The 22,056-nt window shown below is 52.7% G+C and overlaps 1 protein-coding gene across 5 annotated transcripts in view; it reads left to right on the forward strand.

Moving 5' to 3' along the window:
- Positions 1 to 22,056, forward strand: part of SLIT1 (slit guidance ligand 1) — a 227,781-nt gene that overhangs the window by 189,588 nt on the left and 16,137 nt on the right. For 3 of the 5 annotated variants that reach the window (XM_007532657.3, XM_060192742.1, XM_016192358.2), the window contains 11 exons: positions 1,818 to 1,942; positions 2,528 to 2,625; positions 7,344 to 7,483; positions 7,602 to 7,695; positions 9,315 to 9,452; positions 10,532 to 10,769; positions 12,689 to 12,819; positions 14,144 to 14,298; positions 15,158 to 15,446; positions 16,195 to 16,406; positions 17,119 to 20,080. In XM_007532657.3, the coding sequence (XP_007532719.2) occupies positions 1,818 to 1,942; positions 2,528 to 2,625; positions 7,344 to 7,483; positions 7,602 to 7,695; positions 9,315 to 9,452; positions 10,532 to 10,769; positions 12,689 to 12,819; positions 14,144 to 14,298; positions 15,158 to 15,446; positions 16,195 to 16,406; positions 17,119 to 17,360 (1,862 nt within the window). In that variant the 3' untranslated portion in view covers positions 17,361 to 20,080. Of the gene's footprint in view, positions 1 to 1,817; positions 1,943 to 2,527; positions 2,626 to 7,343; positions 7,484 to 7,601; positions 7,696 to 9,314; positions 9,453 to 10,531; positions 10,770 to 12,688; positions 12,820 to 14,143; positions 14,299 to 15,157; positions 15,447 to 16,194; positions 16,407 to 17,118; positions 20,081 to 22,056 lie in introns of those variants that run through there. The other 2 variants (XM_060192752.1, XM_060192763.1) reach the window with 2 other exon arrangements.

Raw genomic sequence — 22,056 nt, forward strand, 5'->3', positions numbered from 1 at the left:
CTGAGCCCAGCTACACAGTTCTCCTGACATTTGCAGAAAGGCAGGGACAGCCTGTGATTGGAGGCTCCACACTGGTCATCTGTGAATACAGCTCAAAGCTTGATGGATGGGTTGACTGACAGCCCCAGTCCTGGCAGCCTGCTGAGCTGAGAGAGGTGATGGAGTGGCTGCCCCAGGCCCAGCCAGGTGTGCAGGAGGCCACTGGAGCCCACCAGGGGAAGCCCCTGGCCTCCCCTCTAGAAGCTGGGAGAGCTGTAGACTGAGGCCAGAAGTTAGACACAGCCATGGTCTAGTGAGGCGGCCCTGGCCCTGTGTGCAGGGGCTCCGTCTATGGTGGGTCTGTTAGCTGTTGGAGGCAGTTTATGTGGAAACATTGGTTTAGTTTTCTTTCTTTTTCTCTCTCTCTTTTTAAAATTTGTTGCTTTTAGGATTATTGCTAGGGCTCAGTGTCTGCATAACTCCACCATTCCTGGAAGTCATTAGTTCCCTTTGATAGAGGGCAAGAGACAAAGAGAAAGAGAGGGAGAGACAGAGAGACTGAGAGAAGGGGGAGTCACCTGCAGCACTGCTCCACCACTCATGAAGCTTCCACTTCTGCAGGTGGGGACCAGAGGCTTGAACTCGGGTCCTCGAGCATGGTTGTGTGTGCACTCTTAAAAGACCAGCTGGCCCTGCTTCAGTATTTATTTATTTGCCACTTTTGCAGATAGAAAGAATGACATAGAGAGGCAAAGAGAAATAAATCACATAAATGCTTCCTTCAGTGCAGTGGGGGAAGCCAAGTTGGAGCCTGGGTAGGGCACAGGACAAAGCAGCACACTGCCCAAGTGAGCTATCTTGCCAGCCCCAGTATTTATTTAATGAAGGGGGGCTGCCAACTTAATTCTTAAATTAATGTGTTACTTAAGTGGAGATTGTCTAACAGAAAAGCACACAGATCTCATGCCAATATCTGTCTGGATTTTCACCAACTGAAAACACCCAGGTAACCAGCATGAATTGAGAAACTGAGCCCAACGTGTGTTGAGGAAGTTTCTCCTGGTCGTGACCAGAAAGCATTTCTATTTCATTATTATTATTATTATCATCATTATCATTATCATCATCATCATCTTTATTGTGGATACAATCAGAAATCAACAGGGAAGGGGGGTAGAGGGAGGAGAGACAGAGAGACACCTGCAGCACTGCTTCACCACTTTGTGAAGCTTCCTCCCTGCAGGTGGGGACTGGGGCCTCAAACCTGGGTCTTTTCACGCTGTAATGCATGTGCTTAACCAGGTGCACCACCACCCGACCCCAGCATTTCTGTTTCTGTTTTTGCTCATGATGTTTCCTGACTTGGCTGGAGTCTGGAGTGGAAGCTGGAGCTACATGGCAGCTCTGTCTGTGTGAGGTCCTGACATCCCCACAGCCTGGCTGCCCTGTCCACTTTCAAGTTCAGGGGTGGATGGCTGGGGAGTCCTGGAGGGGCTGGAGAAGGTTGTGCCCAGAGCTATAGAGGGAGCAGGCCCTTTAAAATGTCTTGTCCTGCCCCTTTAGCTGTCCATTGCCCTCAATTTTTTTTGGGGGGACTAGCTTGTTTAACTTTCACATTCTAACAAGGAAGAGGATGTTGAGGGACCCATTTTACAGGGAGTGGAGGCCAGGGAGCAGACTGAGAACGAAAGAGGAGAGAAAGATTCAGAGAAGGGGCAGAAATCCCCTCCCACCAGCCATTCCTGCCAGAAGGAAGTGTTAGATGGAAGGTCAGTTGGGCTCTAAGCCCAGCCTGTCCTGCCTCCTTCTTCCTGGCACTACTGCTCTCCTCTTGGCAGGTCCTCCCACCCTGGATGTCCTGGCCAAGTGTGACCCCTGCTTGTCCAGCCCCTGCCAGAACCAGGGCACCTGCCATAAGGACCCCCAGGAGGTGCACAGGTGTGTCTGCCCCAGTGGCTACATGGTGAGTGGCGACTGAGGCCCTGTGTGTGTGTGTGGTGGGGGGGTGTCCTGTCCCCTCCAGGGCCCTGGCCAGTCCCTGGCTCAGAGCAGATGGGGGTGAAGGTTTCTTTTGCTGGCATGTTTGTTTTGCATGCAGGAATCATGTGAATCCACTACTCCCAGACCCATTTTTCCTGTTTATTATTATTATTAATTTTTTTATTTGCCTCCAGGGTTACTGTTGTGGTTTGGTGCCAGCACTATGAATCCACTGCTCCTGGTGCCACTTTTTCCATTTTATTGGCTAGAACAGAGAGAAATTGAGAGAGAAGGGAGAGAGGGAGAGTGAAAGAAAGATACCTGCAGACCTGCTTCGCCACTTGTGAAGTGACACCCCCCCCCCCCCGCAGGTGGGGAGCAGGGACTTGAACCCAGATCCTTGTGAGGGTCTTGGTGAGCTTTCCTTCCATCTTCCAGTGAAGAATTCCTCAGTGACAGAACATGTGAATGCATAATTCAACAGGCTTACCCCTTGGGGTGTGAGGGGCAGAGTTGCTGAGGGGCGCTGGGGTTTCCCTGGAGCGGCCAGCACTGACTTTCTCCCCAGGGCCGGGACTGTGAGGTGTCCCTGGACAGCTGCTCCAGCGGCCCCTGTGCCAATGGGGGGAGCTGCCACATGCAGGAGGGTGAGGATGCAGGATTCACGTGAGTTGCCCTATGGGCTGGGACTGGGAGGTGGGACTTGGAAGGGAAGGGAGGCCATGATGGGTCCCAGAACCCCAACCCTTGGGGGCACTCCTCCTTCAAACAGGATGACCCACACTCTACCCCACCCCGGGGCTCTGGGAGGAAATGGGGTGCTTAGCCAGGCCCGGGGCTCAGAGAGATTAGTGCAGGGGATCCCAAGGCTCTTTGGAAGGCACTGAAACCCGAGGGCTTACATAGTGACAGTGGCCAGAGGCTATAGGGGGGCACCTGAGACCTCAGTCATCTCCATGAACCCCCAAGACTTTGCTTGTGCCTGGCCCCCACAGCACTGGAGGAAGCTCCGTGCTGTGTGTGTCTCTCTCTGTGTGTGTGTGTCTCTCTCCCTCTACCTCTCTGTCTTTATCTAAAGTCAGCTCAGAGCAGTGGAGCCCTGGAGATGGTAGATAAATAAAGAAATAAATCTGCTCGTCTTGCTGATAACCTGAGGCAGACCATTCCTAGGGAACCCCCCACCCACACACACACAACCACAAACACACAGAGCTGACATGGCCTGTGGGGCTCCCCCTGAACTCCCCTACACTCATGTGGGCTTCAGACCATCCGCACTCCCCTATCTCCCAAGAGAAATCCCAAACTTCAGGTTAGCAAAAAGGTCACTTAGTGCGCTGCTTGACCGTGTGTGCGTGACCCAAATTTGATCCTGGGCCGCATTGCATGGAAGGAAGCTACAGTGCTGTGGTGTCTTTTTCTCTTTCTCTCTTTGTGATGGCCATTTTTTTTTCTCATTTTATTGGACGGGAGCAAAGAGAAGTTGAAAGGGAAGAGGAGTTAGAGATGGAGAAAGAGAGACACCTGTAGACCTGCTTTACCACTTGTGAAGCGTCCCCCCTCCCGATGGGGACCAGGGGACTTGAACCGGGATCCTTGCACAGGTCTTTGTGCTTAGTACTATGTGCACTTAACCGCTTGGCCTCCTCTTTCACTCTCTACCTCTGCCTCTCTGCCTCTATCTTAAAAAAAAAAAGTTGTAAACTGTATATCCTTTTACTCGATCTTGAGTGATAGCTGTCATTTTCATTATAAGAGTGAGGTTTTTTTTTTCATGGTCAAGGATGCAATTACCAGGATGTTATAATAACTGTGGAGATTTAAAAATAAAGCAATTGGGCTAGATGTTATCGCACATGGCTGAGCACACATACTATAAGCCCCCACCTGCAGGGAGAAAGTTTCACAAGCAGTAAAGTAGGGCAGCAGGTGTCATTCTCTCTCCCACTTTGTCTCACCCTTCCCTCTCTTGATGCCTGTCTGTCTCTATGCAGTAGATAAATCAATCTATCTATCTATCTATCTATCTATCTATCTATATCTATCTCTATATATATATATTTAAAATAAAACTATCATTCTTTAAATCTTTTTCATCCTTCTCCAGTGGAACCTGAACAGCATAGCAGTTTGATGCCATTTTAAAATCAGGAACAAAAAGTTCCTCGATCACAGTTTAAATATTTTACCTCTGTCTTCCTTTCCTCCTTAAACTTGTATCTCCAGCCTAGTGTCCCCTATAGTTTTCTTCTGTCATCTATTTAAGGGGAAATATTTATGTTCTTTGGGTGGGAGTGGAGATAGCATAATGGTTATGCAAAGAGACTCTTATGCCTGAAGTTCTGAAGTCCCAGGTTCAATCCCTGCACCACCATAAACCAGAGCAGAGCAGTGCTCTGGTAAAAAAAAAAAGTCTTCAAAAAGATTTGTCTGTGATCTGTTTTATCCTAGTTTTTAGTTGTGAACTCTGCCAGGATGGGAATATAGATTTATTTATTTACTTTAATGTTTTAATATTTTATTTATCTTGGATAGAGACAGAGACATTGAGAAGGAAGGGAAGGGGGAGACAAAGAGAGAGAGAGAGAGAGAGAGAGAGGAGAGAGAGAGACCTGCAGCACAATTTTACTACTCGTGAAACTTTGCCCTCTCAGGTGGGGATCAGGGGCTTGAACCCAGGTCCTTGCACATGGTAACATGTATGCCCTACAGGGTGCACCAACACCCAGCTGCTCTTCTTCCTTCCTTTTTTCTTTTTGATGATTGTATTTAATTTTTTGCTTATTTATTTGATAGAGACAGAGAGGGACAGGGAGAGAGAGAGAGAGAGAGAGAGAGAGCTATAGTGCTGCTTCATCTCTCTCAAAACTTCCCCCCACCCCCTGTAGATGGGGATCAGGGACTTGAACCCAGGTCCTTGTGCTCAAGCAGGTGCACCGTGTGCCCAGGAGTAAACATTACACAGTGGGAGATTCTGATTGGCTCAGTGGCCAGTCTAGTTGTATAGCAGACACAGAGCTAAAATGCTGAGTGAGTTCACAGAAGTAAACTAAAGGAATCAGTCTTATTAGAGCCATGTCACTTGATTCTTTGAAGCCTTCTGAAGTTTGTATGATAAAAACCCAGAGTGTCATGAAAAATGGCTTTTAGTGCTTGGTCAGCACTTAAACAATTTCATGAAGTCTTCCTTCAATCATTTTTAATGCAGAGAACAAAAAACCTCTTAACTTGAGAGACCATTTGTTCGTTCACTTTTTTCTTTTGCTGCTAGGTTGTTAGGGCTCAGTGACTGCCCAAGTCCACCGCTCCTGGTGGTCTTTTTGTTTTGTTTTGCTTTTTACATTTATTTTTTTTTAAATTATTATGTGGTCTGGGAGGTGGCATAGTGGATAAGGCATTGGATTCTCAAGCATGAGGTCCTGAGTTCAGTCCCCAACAGCACATGTACCAGAGTGATGTCTGGTTCTTTCTCTCTCCTCCTATCTTTCTCAAAAATAAGTAATATATTAAAAAATTATTATTAATGCCACCATATTTTCGCTAGGGCTTGGTGCCAGCACTATGAATCCACTGATCCTGTTAGCCATGTTTTCATTTAATATTTTTATTTGATATGACAGAAAGAAATTGAGAAGGGGGAGGAAGATAGGGAGAGAGAGAGAGAGGGGCTGGATGGTGGCACGCCTGGTTAAGTGCATACACTACATGTGCAAGGACCCGGGTTCAAGCCTCTGGTCCCCACCTGTAGGGGAAAGCTTCACAAGTAGTGAAGTAGGGCTGCAGATATATCTCTGTCTCTTTCCCTCTCTGTGTAACCGTCCCCTCTTGATTTTTCTCTCTATTCATTAATTAATAAAAATAAAAAAGAAGGCATTTAGAGATTTGGGGAGGCAGCAAATGTTTATGCAAAGAACCTTTCATGCCTGAGGCACCAAAGGTCCCAAATTCAATCCCCAGCACCACCATAAACCAGAGCTGAGCAGTGCTCTGGTAAATTAAATAAATAAATAAATAGAAATAAAATAAAATTAGAGACCTGCCAGTCCCTGTTCGGGCACCATTATGCCGAGCTAGGCTAGCTTCGCGGGCGGGAGAGAGAGGACTAGGGACTCATGGCTGATTGGTACGCTGTTCAGTCTTTATTCATGTGGAACGCAGGACAATCTAAGCTATCTCTAATCACAATCCTGTCCTTATATATCCTGAGGCGGAAGTGTCAGGTCCGAAGAGAATGTATGTAGGATAGGAGATGGGGAGAAGGAAAAAGTGTGCAAAACAGTGAGGATTAAACCAATGCCCTGGAGGCAGGGTGGTGCTTAGTTAACAGTGGTTATGTAAATAGAATACAGTGTTAAGCAGGGGGGATTAAACCAGTGAAACAGAAGTGGTCTTAGAAGCAGAATTTAGAAGCAGACCAACAGAGACCTGCAGCAGACCTGCTTCACTGCTTGTGAAACATCCCCCTCCCCCTGTACACCCCCCCCCCCCCCCCCCCGTGTGCTTGAGCCATGGTCCCCAAGCATGGTAATGTGTGTGTTCAGCGAGAAGTACCACTGCTTGGCCCCTATTTTTTTTCTTTTTTATAGAGGGTGAAAGACAGTGAGAGTTATGGAGGGAGAGAGAGAGATAGGAAGAAAAAGAGTGAGGAGCACTGCTCCTCTGCTTGTGAAGTCTCCCCAACACCTGGTGGGATCCAGTGACTTGAACCCAGATCTTTGCACATGGTAGCATGTGAGCTCTACTGGGTGTGCCAACACCCAGCCCCCCTGTTCCTTCACTTCTGAAACCCCAACAGCTCCGGTTGCCCTTTTATTTAGAGGATTTGGAGCCACCCAGACTCTGGAAGGCAGAGGGCAGTTTAGGGAAGAGCTCACATAGAACTCAGCGATCAGGAAATTAATTTCCCAGACCTCCCAGAGACACCACTTGGGCAAGCCCACATGACCCGGAGAAGGTGCACCTCACACTGACCATCAGTCTCCTCCAGCATCCTCCATGACCTGCCCCTTCCCCAGCTCTGCTCATCCCTGAAGTCTGTGCTCACCAAGTTCTGGGCTGTTGGGATGGGTACAGCCCCTCCCAGACCCCTGGCAAACTGCTCTCTCTCCTTTTCCTACTCTCCTTGGTTGGGGGTCTTTGTCTAATACATCACCTCCTCCAAGGAGCCTGTCCTGACGGCTCACCCCAAGTACTTGGTCTTCCCTACCCAGTCTCAGTGCTGTCTGACTCACCCCTACCTCCATCTCCCTGCCTTAACTGTGGTTGAGGGCCATGATGCAAGGTGGCTTGTTCACCCACACCACTGCCACCCTCTGGGTATGATGACATTGAAGGGGCCACAGGCTCCCCTCATGGGTCCACCTCTCTATCCTCCTGGCCTCCAGGTGCTCCTGTCCTGCGGGCTTTGAAGGCCCAACCTGCGGGGTGAACGTGGACGACTGTGTGGAGCACGCATGCGCCAACGGGGGCACCTGTGTGGACGGCGTGGGCAACTACACCTGCCAGTGTCCCCTGCAGTACTCAGGTGAGGGGCGGGTTCGAGGGCCTGACGGGAGGCAGCTAGAGCATCCTCCACATCCCACACCTGTCCTGTCTGCTGGCAGAGCATGGGGCAAACTCTCTCCCACCTCTGTTCTCCCCAGGAAGGGCCTGTGAGCAGCTAGTGGACTTCTGCGCCCCTGAGCGGAACCCATGTCAGCACCAGGCCCGGTGTGTGGGCACCCCGGATGGGCCCAGGTCAGTGCTGCCTGCTTCCAGGGTGGGGCCCCGCAATTCCCTAGCTCTAGCTTCCTGCCGCAGCCTGGGCTGACTCCCTGGGGGACGTCTCCCTCTCCCCTGAGGCCGGAGTATCTGCTGGGAATCAGTGTAAGTATCCAGGGACAGGGCAGTGGTGAACCTGGTAAGAGTGTACTTTACCACACAGCAGGTTCGAACCCCTGTCCCCATCTGCAGGGGGGAAGCTTCACAAGGGGTGAAGCCGTGCTGCTGATGTGTCTCTGTTTTTCTTTCCCTCTCCACCCCTCTGTCTTACTCTCTATCAAAATAAAGTTAAAAAATTAAAAAAGGGAGCTGCATGGTGGTTCACCTGGTTGAACACACAAGCTACAATGCATAAGGACCTGGCTTTGAGCCCCTGATCCCCACCTGCAGGAGGGAAGCTTTGCAAGTGGTGAAGCAGGGCTACAGATGTCTCTCACTCTCTTTTTAAAATATAATATTATATCTACTTATTTATTAGATAGAGACAGGGAGAAATTGAGATGGGGGATAGAAGGAGAAAGACAAATAGATACCTATAGCCCTGCTTCACTACTTGTGAAGCTTTCCTCCCTGCAGGTGGAGACCAGGGACTTGAACCTGGGTCCTTGCGCACTGTAACATGTGCACTTAACCAGGTGCACCATCACCTGGACCCTGGTGTCTCTTTCTCTTCTCTGTCTCTCACCCTCTCTTATTTCTTTCTCCTTCTTCTTCTCCTCCTTTTTTTTTTTTTTTTTTTACCATTTTACCATTTTTTTTTACCATAACCATTATGCTATCTATTCCCCCTCTCTCCCTCTCTATCTCCCCCTTCCCTCTCGATTTTTGGCTGTCTCTAGTCACCAAATAAAGATAATAATTTAAAAAAAGAATTAAAAAAATGGGACTAGGGGCACAACATAATGGTTATGCAAAAGGTCTCTCATGCCTGAGGCTCTTGGGTCCCAGGTTCAATCCCCAACCTTACCATAAGCCAGAGCTGAAGAGTGCTCTGGTATCTCTCTCTGCGTGTCTCTCTCATTAAAATAAAATAAAGCATTAAAAAAGGGTAGATACCATAAGCCAGAGCTGACCAGTGCTCTGGTAAAAAAAAAATGAGGGGGTCGGTTGGTAGCGCAGAGGGTTAAGTTCACATGGCGCGAAGTGCAGGGACTGGCATAAGGATCCCGGTTCAAGCACCCGGCTCCCCACCTGCAGGGGCATCGCTTCACAAGCAGTGAAGCAGGTCTGCAGGTGTCTATCTTTCTCTCCCCCTCTCTGTCTTCCCCTCTTTTCTCCATTTCTCTCTGTCCTATCCAACAAACAATGACATCAATGACAGTAATAATAATAATAGCCACAACAAAGATTAAAAAAAACAAAAAAAAAACAAGGGCACCAAAAGGGAAAAAATAGCCTCTAGGAGCAGTAGATTCATGGTGCAGGCACTGAGCCTTAGCGATAACCCTAGAGGCAAAAAAAAAAAAAAGGAATATATATATATCCATATCCAAGTGGGGGGTACAGGGACCCCATAAATCCCCAGGGTCTTGAGCGTCTCTGTTCATACACAGCTCCTCTGCTGAGCTCTGGCTGACCCTGCCCCTCACCCCCAGGTGTGAGTGTGTCCCTGGTTACACAGGCGACAACTGCAGTGAGAACCGGGATGACTGCAGGGATCACCGCTGCCAGAATGGGGCCTCATGCGTGGACCAAGTCAACAGCTATGCCTGTGTCTGTGCTGAGGGCTACAGGTGAGTGGCCCCCAGGGGCTTGCCCTCCCTCCCAGCAGTCCTTGCTCAGGCAGGTGGCAGAGTCCTCCAGGCCTGGACCATAGACTGGGGTTGGATGGTTGCTCTACTGGCTTTGGAACATGACTTAGCCTTCAGGGTTAAGAGGGTCCCTTCCATGTGGTGGGGAATTGGGGGGCGGGTGTGCACTGTGGAGGCCATCTGCCTCTGTATCAGAGCCTCTGTGGGAGGCTGGGATACCTGCTTCAGGCCACTCCGCTCGAGCTTGGCTTATGTCTTTGACTTTCCTAACAGTTTTGTTGAGCTCTAATTCACACGCCTTACAATCCACTCTGTCAAAGTGCACCACTCTCTTTTCTACAGTCTCAGAGTTCTCCATCTCTGACTGCAGTCAACTTGAGACCATATTCATAACTCCTTCACTGAAATCCCACATCCCTCATCTGTCACCCCAACTCCCTGCCAGGCCAGGCCCGGCCCAGGCAACCACTAGTCCACTCATACCCGTGATCATAGATTGGTTTATTCTGGGTACTGCTTCTGAGTGGAGTCATGCAACCTCTGGCCCTTTGCGACTGATTCCTTTCACTCAGCATCGTGTTTCAGGGTTCACCTATGTGACAGCATGTTTCAGAACTCCACTCCTTTTTATTGCTGAGGAATAATCTCGCACATGATTATGCTACCCGTGTCTGTCCACTCATGAGTTCACGGGCACCTGAGTTGTTTCTGTTTGGAGTTATTATGAATAATGGTGCTATAAATATTTGTTTTCCTAATCTTTATTTATTTATTGGATAGAGACAGCCAGAAATCAAGAGCGTAGGGGGAGATAGAGAGATACCTGCAGCCTTGTTTCACCACTCACAAAGCTTTCCCCCTGAGGTGAGGACCGGGGTCTTGAACCTAGGTCCTTGCACATTGTAACGTGCACTCATCCAGGTGCACTACCAGCTGGTTATGTTGACAGACAGTGTTTTTTAGGAGTTTCTTCTGCTAATTTTAAGGACCTGCTTTCTCACAATGTTTGGTGACTTACTCCCTCCACCCTGCCTTTCTGAGCCGAGTCCTTTCCCCCTCAGTGGGCAGTTCTGTGAGCTCACTCCTCGCCCGCCTGCCCCCAAGAGCCCCTGTGAGGGGACCGAATGCCAGAATGGGGCCAACTGTGTGAACCAAGGCAGCCAGCCTGTGTGCCAGTGCCTCCCGGGCTTCGGTGGCCCTGAGTGTGAGAAACTGCTCAGCGTCAACTTTGTGGACCGGGACACGTACCTGCAGTTCACCGACCTGCAGAACTGGCCGAGGGCCAACATCACCCTGCAGGTGGGTGCGTGGGGGGGGGGGCTGGGCCCAGAGGGGAGTCATGCAGCAGGGGCCCCGGCCTCGGGTCTGAGCATCAAAAGGACCCGGTGGTAGAACTCTTCAGATGTGGTTGTATTCTCCATGTGAATAGTGGAAACAGGTGGAAAGGTCCCTGGGCCACACAACCATCTCAGAGAAGGGTGGGGCTGCAGGTGAGAGAAGCCAGTTACCTGGATGCTCTCCCCCACCTTTGCCTCAGCTGCATCTCAGCCCCACCTCCACCAGGCAGCAGGAACCTGGTCAGAATGAGCCCTGACTGAGCATCCCCACGTCCTTTCTGTCCCTCTCTCTGTCTCTGTCTGTCTCTCTCTCTCTCTCTTTACTAAGTGCACTGACCAACTCTGGCTTATGGTAGTGGGGGGGATTCAACATGGGACTTCGGAGCCTCAGGCAGGAGAACCTCTTAGTATAACTATTATGCTATGTACCCCTGCCCCACCCTCCTCCACCTGCAACCTCATGTCCTAGCTGAGCATGTGCTCTCATTGAGGAGAAAAAAAATGCATGCCCCATTTCTTTCCCTCCCCTCCTCCTCCTCCGCCAATTTATTTTCCTCCAGGGTTATTTCTGTAGTTGGTGCTGGCACTATGAATCCACTGCTCCTGGAAGCCATTTTTTCCATTTTATTGGATAGGACAGAGAGAAACTGAAAGGGGGGGGGAGACAGAGAGGGAGAGAGAAAGAAAGACACCTACAGATCTGCTTCACTGCTTGTGAAGCTTCAGCTCCCCTGCAGGTGGGGAGTGGGGAGCTCAAACCCAGATCCTCACACAGGTCCTTGTGCTTAGTACTATGTGTACTTAACTGGGTGTGCCACTGCCCAGCCCCTTGATCCAGACACTACTAAATTTTTTCTTAGGGAGCCAAAAAAGAGGAGCTTATAAAACTCTTAACATGATTAAAAAAAAAAAAAGAAAGAAAATTCCTCTTGTGTTATCTCTTGTCCCAGATTCCGCTCTCTATTCCAGATACTGCACCCTGTTCTTCTCTTCTCTTTACCCCCACAACCCTTCAGCCTCTTAAACTCTGCTGTTTTCTCCTCTGTCCCACTTATGCTGGCCACACACGTCCACAGCCAGCCTCACCACTCAGTAAAATAAAACTCCCGAGCCCCTAGCAGACGTGTGGAGAGCAGGTCTGCCTCAGCTGTTCCCTGTAGCCTGCTCTTCCCGTTGTTAGATTTCCCAGCTTTTCCAACTCAAGCTCAACAATAAGCAGCAGCTGAGGATAGTCCCCATTGGTTCAGCTTCAGTCACATGTCTATTCCTGGACCAGCCACGGAGTCAAGGGTGCTGTGACTGGGCTGGTCTGGACCCTGGTCAGGTCCTCACCGGAAAGGGTGGGACATGAGTAAGAGACAGCCTGTGGCTTGGCTGACTTGGCTGCAGTGAGTGACAGGCATTGTCTCCTGAGTGGCCTTCTAGGTTTGAGTAGCTCTAGCCTAGCAGAGAACCTTCCAGAATGTATCCTCTGGAGATCCCAGCCTGGCCTAGAACCCACACCCAGTCTAGCTTTCTCTGTCCTGGAAGGTGGTGCTGAGATCTCGCACCTGTGTTTTTGCTGGCTTGGCTGTGGCCACACTGTCAGTGACTGGGATTTGAACGTGTGTGTGTGTGTGTGTGTGTGTGTGTGTGTGTGTGTGTGTGTTGGGCAGGGAGTGAAGGGACTCAAGCCTCTGCAGTGGCCCCTAGAGGACATGCCACTTGGGCCAGTTAGGCAGGAGGGGGCCATTCCTGCCTGTGGCCTAGCATCTCTACTGCGATCGTGGGACTCCTGTCTGGTACCCCCCCCCCCCCCACCTCCACCACTGGCTTGAGCTGCTGTGTGTGATTTGCAGGAAGTGGGTAAGGTGGGGGAGAGAACATGCCGCTGCCCTTTAGGTCTCCACGGCAGAGGACAACGGGATTCTGCTGTACAACGGTGACAACGATCACATGGCAGTGGAGCTGTACCAGGGCCACGTGCGTGTTAGTTACGACCCGGGCAGCTCCCCCAGCTCCGCCATCTACAGGTAGGGCTTCCTTCTGCTCACCACTCGCCCTTGGAGATTGGGATGGGGTGCTGCCAGGAAGGGGTCTCCCAGGCCAAAGGCAGGGAGCAACAGGCGGCTGAGTGACCCCATCCTCCCTCCCACCACCTCAAAGGGTTCTTAGTGTGAGGGGCTGATATTTTGGAAAGCTCTTCCCCCAAATACCCCAGCTTTCTCCAGGGGGCCCCAAGGGAGCAGGACAGAAGACACTGAGCCCCCCCCCCCCACAACCCCCTTGCTTAGAGATGTGGTCCCTGAGAAAGCAGCAGTTGGGCCCATGGCCTCCCAAGAGGGATGAGTCCAGGCAGGGCTGGTCTTGGCAACCCGGCTTGGAGGGTGCATGGCTCTGCTTTGCGCACAACCCAGATTCAAACCTGGCCATCACCACATTGAAGGGAGCTTCAGTGCTGTGGTCCCTTCCCTCTTTTCTCTTTTCTTTTCTTTTCTTTCTTTCCTTCCTTCCTTCCTTCCTTCCTTCCTTCCTTCCTTCCTTCCTTCCTTTAAAACAATTTTTTTTGCCTCCACTGCCAAGGTTATCACTGGGGCTTGGTGCCAGCACTACGAATCCACTGCTCTGGTGGACTTTTTTTTCGGTGGGGGAGGGGGATAGGACAGAGAGAAATGGAGAGAGGAGGGAAGACAGAGAGGGGGAGAGAAAGATAGACACCTGCAGACCTGCTTCACCACCCGTGAAGCAACCCCTCTGCAGGTGGGGAGCCGGGGGCTCGAACCCTGCTCGAACCAGGCTCGAACCTGGATCCTTGTGCTTTGAACTATGTGTGCTTAACCTGGTGTACCACCGACCAGCCGCCTAATTCTTTCCTTTAAAAAATATGTTTTTTAATTTATTCATTTATTAGAGATAGAGAGAAACTGGGATTGGGTGGTGGTGCACCTAGTTAAGTGCACATCTAACAGTGCTCAAGGATCTGGGTTTGAGCCCCCAGTCCCCACCTGCAGGGGAAAGCTTTACAAGTGGTGAAGCAGGGCTGCAGGTGTCTCTCTGTCTCTTTCCCCCTCCCTCTACCCTCTCGGTTTCTAGCTGTCTCTATCCAATAAAGATAATTTAAAAGAGAAAGAGATAGAGAGACAGAGGAAAAATTGTGATGGAAGGGGGGAGAAAGAGACACCTGCAACACTGCTTCACCCCTTGTGAAGCTTCCTCGCCTCCCACAAGTGGTGACTGGGGAGGGCTTGGACCTGGGTGCCTGTGCATGTTAACATGTGTGCTCAACCAAGTGCACCATGACCTGGCCGCTCTGAGGTTTCTTTCACATATCCCCCCTCTGGCTCTTTCTTCTCCCAGTGCTGAGACCATCAATGATGGGCAGTTCCACACTGTCGAGCTGGTCACCTTCGACCAGATGGTGAATCTCTCCATCGATGGTGGCAGCCCCATGACCATGGACAACTTTGGCAAGCACTCCACACTGAACAGCGAGGCCCCCCTCTATGTGGGAGGTGAGGACCTGGTTGGGGGTTGTAGAGGGCGCTCCCCAGGGAGCCTCTGCCTGTGCTTCTGGTGGTGATGGCTGTTCCAGTGGGGCCTCTGTGGTTCTTAGTCCTGGGGGTTCCAGGAGAGCTGGTGCAGGACACAGGCTAGGGGATGGTGGGTTCCAGGGCAGTGGAGTTGACAGGGCCAGCTGCTGCTGTCCTCCTCTGCCAGGAGCCCTGCCTGCCATCAGCTCAGCCCAAGCTAAGAAGAAAGAAGTTTTGGCTTGGGGTTGTGGGGTTTTCACAGCCTCCATTGTACTGTGGCCACCTTTCCTCTTGGCTTTGGACCAGAAGGGCCTGTCACTTGCTCAGGATTCATTGCTAGTCTTGGGGTCCTCTGGAGCTCAGAGGTCTAAGAGGTCCATCTGTGGACCCCTTTTTGTAGCTGAGGGCCTCCTGCTGGCCGCAAAGGCTCCAGGGCCAAGTGAGCTTTTGCAGGCCCAGACCAGGCAGTGCTCAGGAAGCTGGACCTGTCTGGGTGCTATGGGGGTGTGCAGGGCGGAGCCCCAGCTCTGGTCTTTACTAGTTGTGCAATTTTGGGCAAATCATTGAAAGCTGAGCTCCCTATGGGGTCCAGCAACTCTCAAAGTCATCCGGGTGAAATGATGGTTACAAGGACGAGTGACAGGGGATCACCCACATAAGACCTAGACCCGGGTCCTTTGCTGCATCCCTGGGAGAGTAAAGTCAGTGTCCCCAGTGGAAGGAAGGCCCTGAAGGAGACAGCTAGGTTTTTTGCAAAGGACAAGAGGGGATGCCCAGCAAGGCCCAGAGGTGGGTGCCAGCCAGGTCCCAGTTGGACTCAGCCCCTCCCGCTGCCCCCCAGGGATGCCCGTGGATGTGAACTCAGCCGCCTTCCGCCTGTGGCAGATCCTCAACGGCAGCAGCTTCCATGGCTGCATCCGGAACCTGTACATCAACAATGAGCTGCAAGACTTCACCAAGACGCGCATGAAGCCAGGCGTGGTACCGGGCTGCGAGCCCTGCCGCAAGCTCTACTGCCTGCATGGCATCTGCCAGCCCAACGCCACCCCAGGGCCCGTGTGTCACTGCGAGGCTGGCTGGGGGGGGCCACACTGTGACCAGCCCGCCGAAGGCCCCTGCCACGGCCACAAGTGAGCCCTCACCTCTGCCCCCCTGCCACCAGCACCGGCCTCCTTTCTGCTGCGCCACAGCTGGGCTATGTGCCCCAGCAGGCCCTGCCTGTTCTGGTTTTCAGTTTATTTTTTTAATGGAATATCCTCCAAAATTGCTATTTATTTGTTTTATTATATTTTTTCCAGAGCCCTGCTCAGTCCTGGCTTATGGTGGTACAGGGGATTGAACCTGGGGCCTGGGAGCCTAAGGCAGGAGAGTCTGTCTGCATAACCATTATGGTGTCTTCCCTGCCCTTGGTTTTCAGTTGTTGTTTTTATTGCTTCCAGGGTTATTGTTGGGGCTCAGTACTGGCACTATGAATCCACTGCTCCTGGCGGCCGTTTTTTCCATTTTATTGGATAGGACAGAGAGGAATTGAGAGGGGAGCGGGAGATAGAGAGAGGAGAGAGAAAGATAGAAACCTGAAGACATGCTTTACTGCTTGTCTCCTGTGTAGGTGGGGAGCCAGGGGCTTGAACCCTGATCCTTATACAGGTCCTTGCACTTAGTACTATGTGCACTTAATTGGGCATGCCACCGCCCAGTCCCCTGGTTCTCAGTTTTTATGTACAGGGAAAGTTCCACAAGGACAAACAGAACCACACCTGACTCCCTTGGCTTAAATTCTGGGGACAGAGAGACAGCCTGTGGAGTCAGGGCTGGGGTGGGTGCCCTGAGTGGGCATTACCAGCCTCACATACCTCCTCTCTCTCTCTTGCCCTGCAGGTGTGTCCACGGGAAATGTGTGCCCCTCGATGCCCTTTCCTACAGCTGCCAGTGCCAGGATGGGTACTCGGGGGCCCTGTGCAACCAGGCGGGGCCTCCAGCAGATGCCTGTGGGGCTCTGCAGTGCCTGCACGGCCACTGCCAGGCCTCAGCCACCAAGGGGGCGCAGTGTGTGTGTGACTCTGGCTTTTCGGGCAAGCTGTGTGAGCAAGGTCAGGGCCCCCCCTCATGATGTGCCCCCTCCAGGGCCCTCCTCACTGCCCCACACAACTTGCTTTAGCAACTTGACTTCTCTTCCTCCCAAACTCAATGTCCCCTCCAGAGCCCCTCCTCACCTCCTCCCCTCCATACCTGGGCCTGTCAGTTTCCCCTCCACTATCTTCTGGGCTCTCAGCCCCACCTCCAGATGGATGCCTTGACCCAGCTGGCCTTGTAGCCCCCCCCCCCTTGCCCTCTCCCCCAGCTGGGATAAGCTTAGTCTCTTACAGAAGAGACCAGCCAGGGCCACAGCTTCTGCCTGAACCTCCACGGTGCTGCTCTGTTACCTGGATGTCTGGGGGTCAGTGGGAGGTCTGAGGGTTAGGGACCAAGGTGTGTGTGAACATGATGCTTCTGCTGGAAGGAGACTGCTGAGCCACAGCCCGGGCACCTGCAGGGGCTGCCAGGCCACGCGCCACCCTGCCCACATTCCTTCAGTGGCATCAACCTCCAGCAGCATGGGGGGGGGGCGCCCCGGGCAGCCAGGAAGTTCCTCCTCCCCACTTGCTCGAGGCCCAGGAGGCCTGTGCATGTGCATGTGGGCGGGACCATGGCAGATCACGGTGGGGCCGGAGAGCTGCCGGCCCTCCGCCCTCCTCCTGCCCCCGGGCAGTGCCAGCCCCCGGGTGTGCCCTGAGGCTCTCTCTTGGTGTCTGTCCCATCCAGAGTCCGAGTGCCGGGGGGACCCTGTCCGGGACTTTCACCAGGTCCAGAGGGGCTATGCCATCTGCCAGACCACGCGCCCGCTGTCATGGGTGGAGTGCCGGGGCTCGTGCCCGGGCCGGGGCTGCTGCCAGGGCCTGCGGCTGAAGCGGAGGAAGTTCGCCTTTGAGTGCAGCGATGGGACCTCTTTTGCTGAGGAGGTGGAGAAGCCCACCAAGTGCGGCTGTGCCACCAAGTGCGGGTAGCGCCAGGCACAGGTGGGGAGGGCAAGGGGTGCAGCCGAGGTGGGGGTGGGGGTGTGTGGCAGGCATGAGCTGCAGTCGGGCTGGGGTGCGGGCCATCACCAGGCCGGCTCCTGGCGGCTGGCCTTGTCACCTAGGCCCCAGAGCAGCAATGCTAATGCAGACTGCCCTACTCTGGCAGAGCTGCCGGGCTGTGGGACGCCCTCTCCCAAAGTGCCTTGCACAAGCAGGCGCTTAATAAATGTTTGTTGAATGAATGTGTGCCTGGGGGTCAGGCCGAGAAGTGCAGAGTGGAGAAGAGCCCTGCCCCTGCCTGCTGGGCCCTTCCCCCTCTCCTGCCTGGGCCAGTGCCACCTGCCTCCTGCAGCTGCCCTGCAGCCCCCTGGCCCTTTGGTCTTTCTCCTGCTCCGTGCACCTGCCCTGCAGGCCAGGAAAGGACTTAGCTTGCTTCCTAGACTAGCAGCACTGCAGTCACCATGGGTGATAGTGGTGGTAGAGATGGGTCCCAACCTGGCCTCTGAATTCTCAAGTTATGGGATGGCCATGGGAGCTTCTGAAAGGGGGCTCCTGTGGAAGAAACAGACACTGAGGCCTCCCAGGAGGACCTGGGAAGGGGTGTTGTTGGTTCCTGCTGAGTTCATAGCACCACCTCCAGACTCCAGCCATGGCTGCAGGGGCCCTCAGGCAGAGGGGCAGAGCTGGGGGGGAGGGGAGCTTGGATCTGGCTGCTTGTGCAGGGAGGGGAGGGAGGCGGGTTCAGATGCTCTCACACTACCAGCAGAGAGCCTTGTCCTCTGTCTCTCTGGGCAGAGCTCCCCCTCACCCCAGGCCTCAGTTTCCCCAGCAATCACAGGTGGGGATGACTGAATGAGCAGTGGACAGCCTCTCCTTGAGGCTCCAGGACAGAGTCTAGAGAAGTCAGAAGATCCATTTTCAGAAGTCATGTGGACAGGCATTCATGTGCTGGGGCCAGAGGTGCTGCCTCATGGACAGATGTGAACTAACCACTGAGCATCCCTCCTGGAAATGGGCAGGAAGCTGGGAAGACAGCTGAGCTGAGCAAGAACTGCAGCCACAGCCTGCACAGAGCTGCCCCCCAACCCCCTACCCCCACACCTGCATGGAAGGACTCAGTGTGGAAGACCTGCAGGCAGCCCTGAGGCTTCTCTTCCGTGCAGAATGTGGACACTGAAAGCTGACTTGTGCCCCCCAAGTCCAGAGCTGGTTTAGGGTGAAAGTGGCCACACCACCCCAGATGCCTCTCTAAGAAGACCCTGGGGGAGGGGTGGGTGGCCCTGCTGGGCAAAGGGAATTAGCTAGCAGGTCCTTTTCTTGGTTCCTTCCACCTGCACACAAAAGATGGGGGGTGGGGGAAGGAGGCTCGCGGCTGTGTCTTCTGTCAGTGTGGGTAGTAGGGTAACTCCTGGCTCCTGACCAGGGCTTGGCATGTTCCTCTGCACCTGGGGTTCAGGCCAGGGAGTTTGGGTCCTGGCAGCCTGGTCACTGGGAAGGGGAGAGCCTTGCCCTTTTCAACCGAGGAGGTGTCTGTCCTTACCTGGGGCCAGGCTCTGTTTCCTCATGTCCCTGAGCAAGACCCCAGAACCCTTCCTGTGTGGACAACAGTCTGGGCCTCTCGAGGCTTCTCCGAGGGCTGCCTGGAAGTCCCTTCTTACTTTCTGAGCTCTGGGGGACCCTGGAGGCAGCTGGGCCCAGTCTGAATGGTACAGGGAGACTCCAGGGCAGGCAGCTTGCCTCTCCCATGGAGGAGAGGTGTCCTGGGGCCCACCACCTCCGAGACATGTTCCTTCCTCTGGCTACCACCATTCCCACCTTGGAGAAGCAGCTCAGAGGCCTTTGGGGCCTCTTCACTCTGCAGAAGGTGGATGGAGTGGGGCCCTTGCACCCCAGCACCAAGGAATCTGGAGGTGAGAGGGTGCAGTATTCACAGTGGCTCCCTGCCTGCCCCCTCACAACATCCCATCCCCAGCCCAGCCCCAAACTTCCCCTCTGTTGAGCTGAAAGATGGGGACCCACCACAAGGATGAAGGCAGCAAGGGGCCGTCCCCCTCCTGTGCCCCAGGATCAGCCTATTCTCCAACTTAGGCACCAACCTACAAGATACTAAGGAACTAGGCCCCCATTCACGGCACCTACTCGCTCGGGGCCTGCTGAGTCCCAGGAGAAGGCCGCCTTGGCATCATCTCGCTCGGAAGTCACCTCCACACCTTGCCACCACCTTCACTTTGCTTTGTCGTCACCATCGGCCGTTTCCATTAACCGCATACTGAAAGACAGCAGAGCCAGTCCTGGTGTGGCCACGCTTCCTGTGGCACTGCCCGTACCCACGGTGACACCGGTGGGTGTCAGGAGGGTAAAAGGTTGGACTCGGTCTCTCTTTGCCTGCTGTTAGCCTAACCATGAAAGTATCTCTTTATACAGAATACTTAACAGATTCTAATATATATTTGTATTTCATTTTGTTATAGTATTTTTATATGTTAAAGTCAACACTCAAGTGTCTCTGGTTTTGGTTTTCAGATGCTATGTGGTGTTGTGACATTTTGTTGGGGGGCTTCTGTAGTCTTGCTTGGGCTGCTTTTCACAGAGACTGATTCAGAGCAGGCCTGCGAGGGAGGTGCCCCCGCCCTTCCCTAGAATTTGTTGTCAGAACATGTTGGATATTGTCTGCTGTCTTCCATGAGAACATGACATTGATTCACTCAGTTTCTGCCTTACTGGTTGGTCTCTTTGTCTGCACCAGCGATGGGCTGGGGCTGCCTACATGCCCCTGCTGGGGTTTGAGGGTTTCTGGGCCACCAGACATGGCCCATGTGGGATGTGTCCTGGAACTCTCTGGTCTTCCTGAGGGGGCAGAGACCTGTTTCTTCTGGAGACAGTGGGACTGCTTTGTTTCACTCTATGGGCCGTCAGTGTGAGGGCAGAGGTAGGAGGGGACAGCTGCCAGAGCCACATTTTGTAAGTTTGTGGACAAAACTGCCCCCATAGCTAACCTGCCTTTGAAGGATGCAGGCTGTGGGGGCCAGACAGTGGCATACCTAGCTAAGTGCACACATCACAATGCTCAAGGACCTGGGTTCAAGACCCAGGTACCCACCTGCAGGGGGAAAGCTTCATGAGTGGTGAAGCAGGGCTGCAAGTGTCTCTCTGTTTCTCTCCCTCTCTTTTTCCCCCTTCCTGATGGAAACAATTTCTGTTTCCATCCAGTAATAAAGAAATAAAATAAAACAATAATAAAAAGGTTGCGGACGGTCTGGGCAGCAGACTAGGAATCAGCATGGCTGCTCCAGCTGGCCTAGAAGGCTTAATCTGCCTGTTGCTGGGATGGGGTCTTAGGGCTCAGTGAAGACAGGAGGCAGACTGTGTACTGCAGCGGCTCTACTTGGTAGGAGGCATGACCTGAGCACCGAGGTGAGGCCAGGCCCTGGTGCTTGGGCTGAGTGAGGCCCCTGACACTGAGAGGACCAGGTCGTGGTGGTGGCACAAACGACCTCTTATCACATGGTCACCCTGACAGCGACCAGCAATGACAACAGCAGTGTCTTCAAAGCCACTACAGATAAAGGAACCCAGCACCGGACAGAAAAATGGTTTACAGTAAGGCTGTATAAGGCTGGTCAGTAAGTCAAGTGGCCTTGTGGCCTTTTGGCCCGTCATTTGGACCGCTGCTCCTGCTAACCCAGCAGGCACAGAGAACGTTTTCTCTGCTGTAATTAAAAGGGCTAATAGGTAGCTGACAGAGACTGTGGTGACCCAAAGGGCACCCGTTCTAGTCCCCTGAGCTCCACCTGAGTCCTCCCATGTGATAATTTGGCCAGAACTTTTAAAGAGAAGCTAGAGATTCATTTTCATCCAATCATTCTAAATATTTATGTACACACACGCGCGCGCGCACACACACACACACACACACACACACACACACACACATTTTTTTTGCTTTGAACACTAGGCTAAACAAAACACATCTGTGAGCCATCAGTTCGTGACATCTGATGTAACAAAATTAATGGCAAATTTCAGCTCAAAGGAAATCCCTAGTCAAGGACTGGGCACTGATGGCCTTGGTGAGCAGGTGGAGGCCACAGAAGGAATGCCCAGACCTGAGCAGCTTTTCCCGAGATTAGTGACTGACACAGCTCTAGTATCTCTGTACCAGAGCCCCTGAATCTATTTTAGGAGGCTGGGTGGCAGGCCACCTGGGAGAGCACAGTCATAACCACATGCAAGGACCTGGGTTCAAGGCTCCAGTTCCCACCTCCAGGAGGGAAGGTTCAAAGTGGTGGGAACTATGCTATAGGAGTCTCTCCTGTCTAGGGAAGGGAAGGGAACAGGATCGTAAAGCACTGGTCCCACTGCATCTGGCAGTGCTCTGAACTGCAGACTTCACAGTCCCAGGACAGTCTCATCATGGCACCATCAGTGACAGCTGGGGCTGGCCCACCCCCTTGGTGGCCCTTGCGGAGAGGGAGACGTGATGAGCTGAGGTGCACACGAGTACCGTCAGAGCACAGAAAGAGACGTGCTTATCTCCACTCCCATGGTCAGTAAGAGTGTGAACAGCTGTGACTTTCACAAAAATGAGAACAGCTAAGATATATCATAATGCTTTCTTTAGGCAACCAGTGGTTTCTCCAGATCCCATAGGGGCAGGCTGGGATGTCCTTGGTGCTACAGCTAA

This window comes from Erinaceus europaeus, chromosome 1 (assembly GCF_950295315.1).
Source record: "Erinaceus europaeus chromosome 1, mEriEur2.1, whole genome shotgun sequence".
Taxonomy (NCBI): domain Eukaryota; kingdom Metazoa; phylum Chordata; class Mammalia; order Eulipotyphla; family Erinaceidae; genus Erinaceus; species Erinaceus europaeus.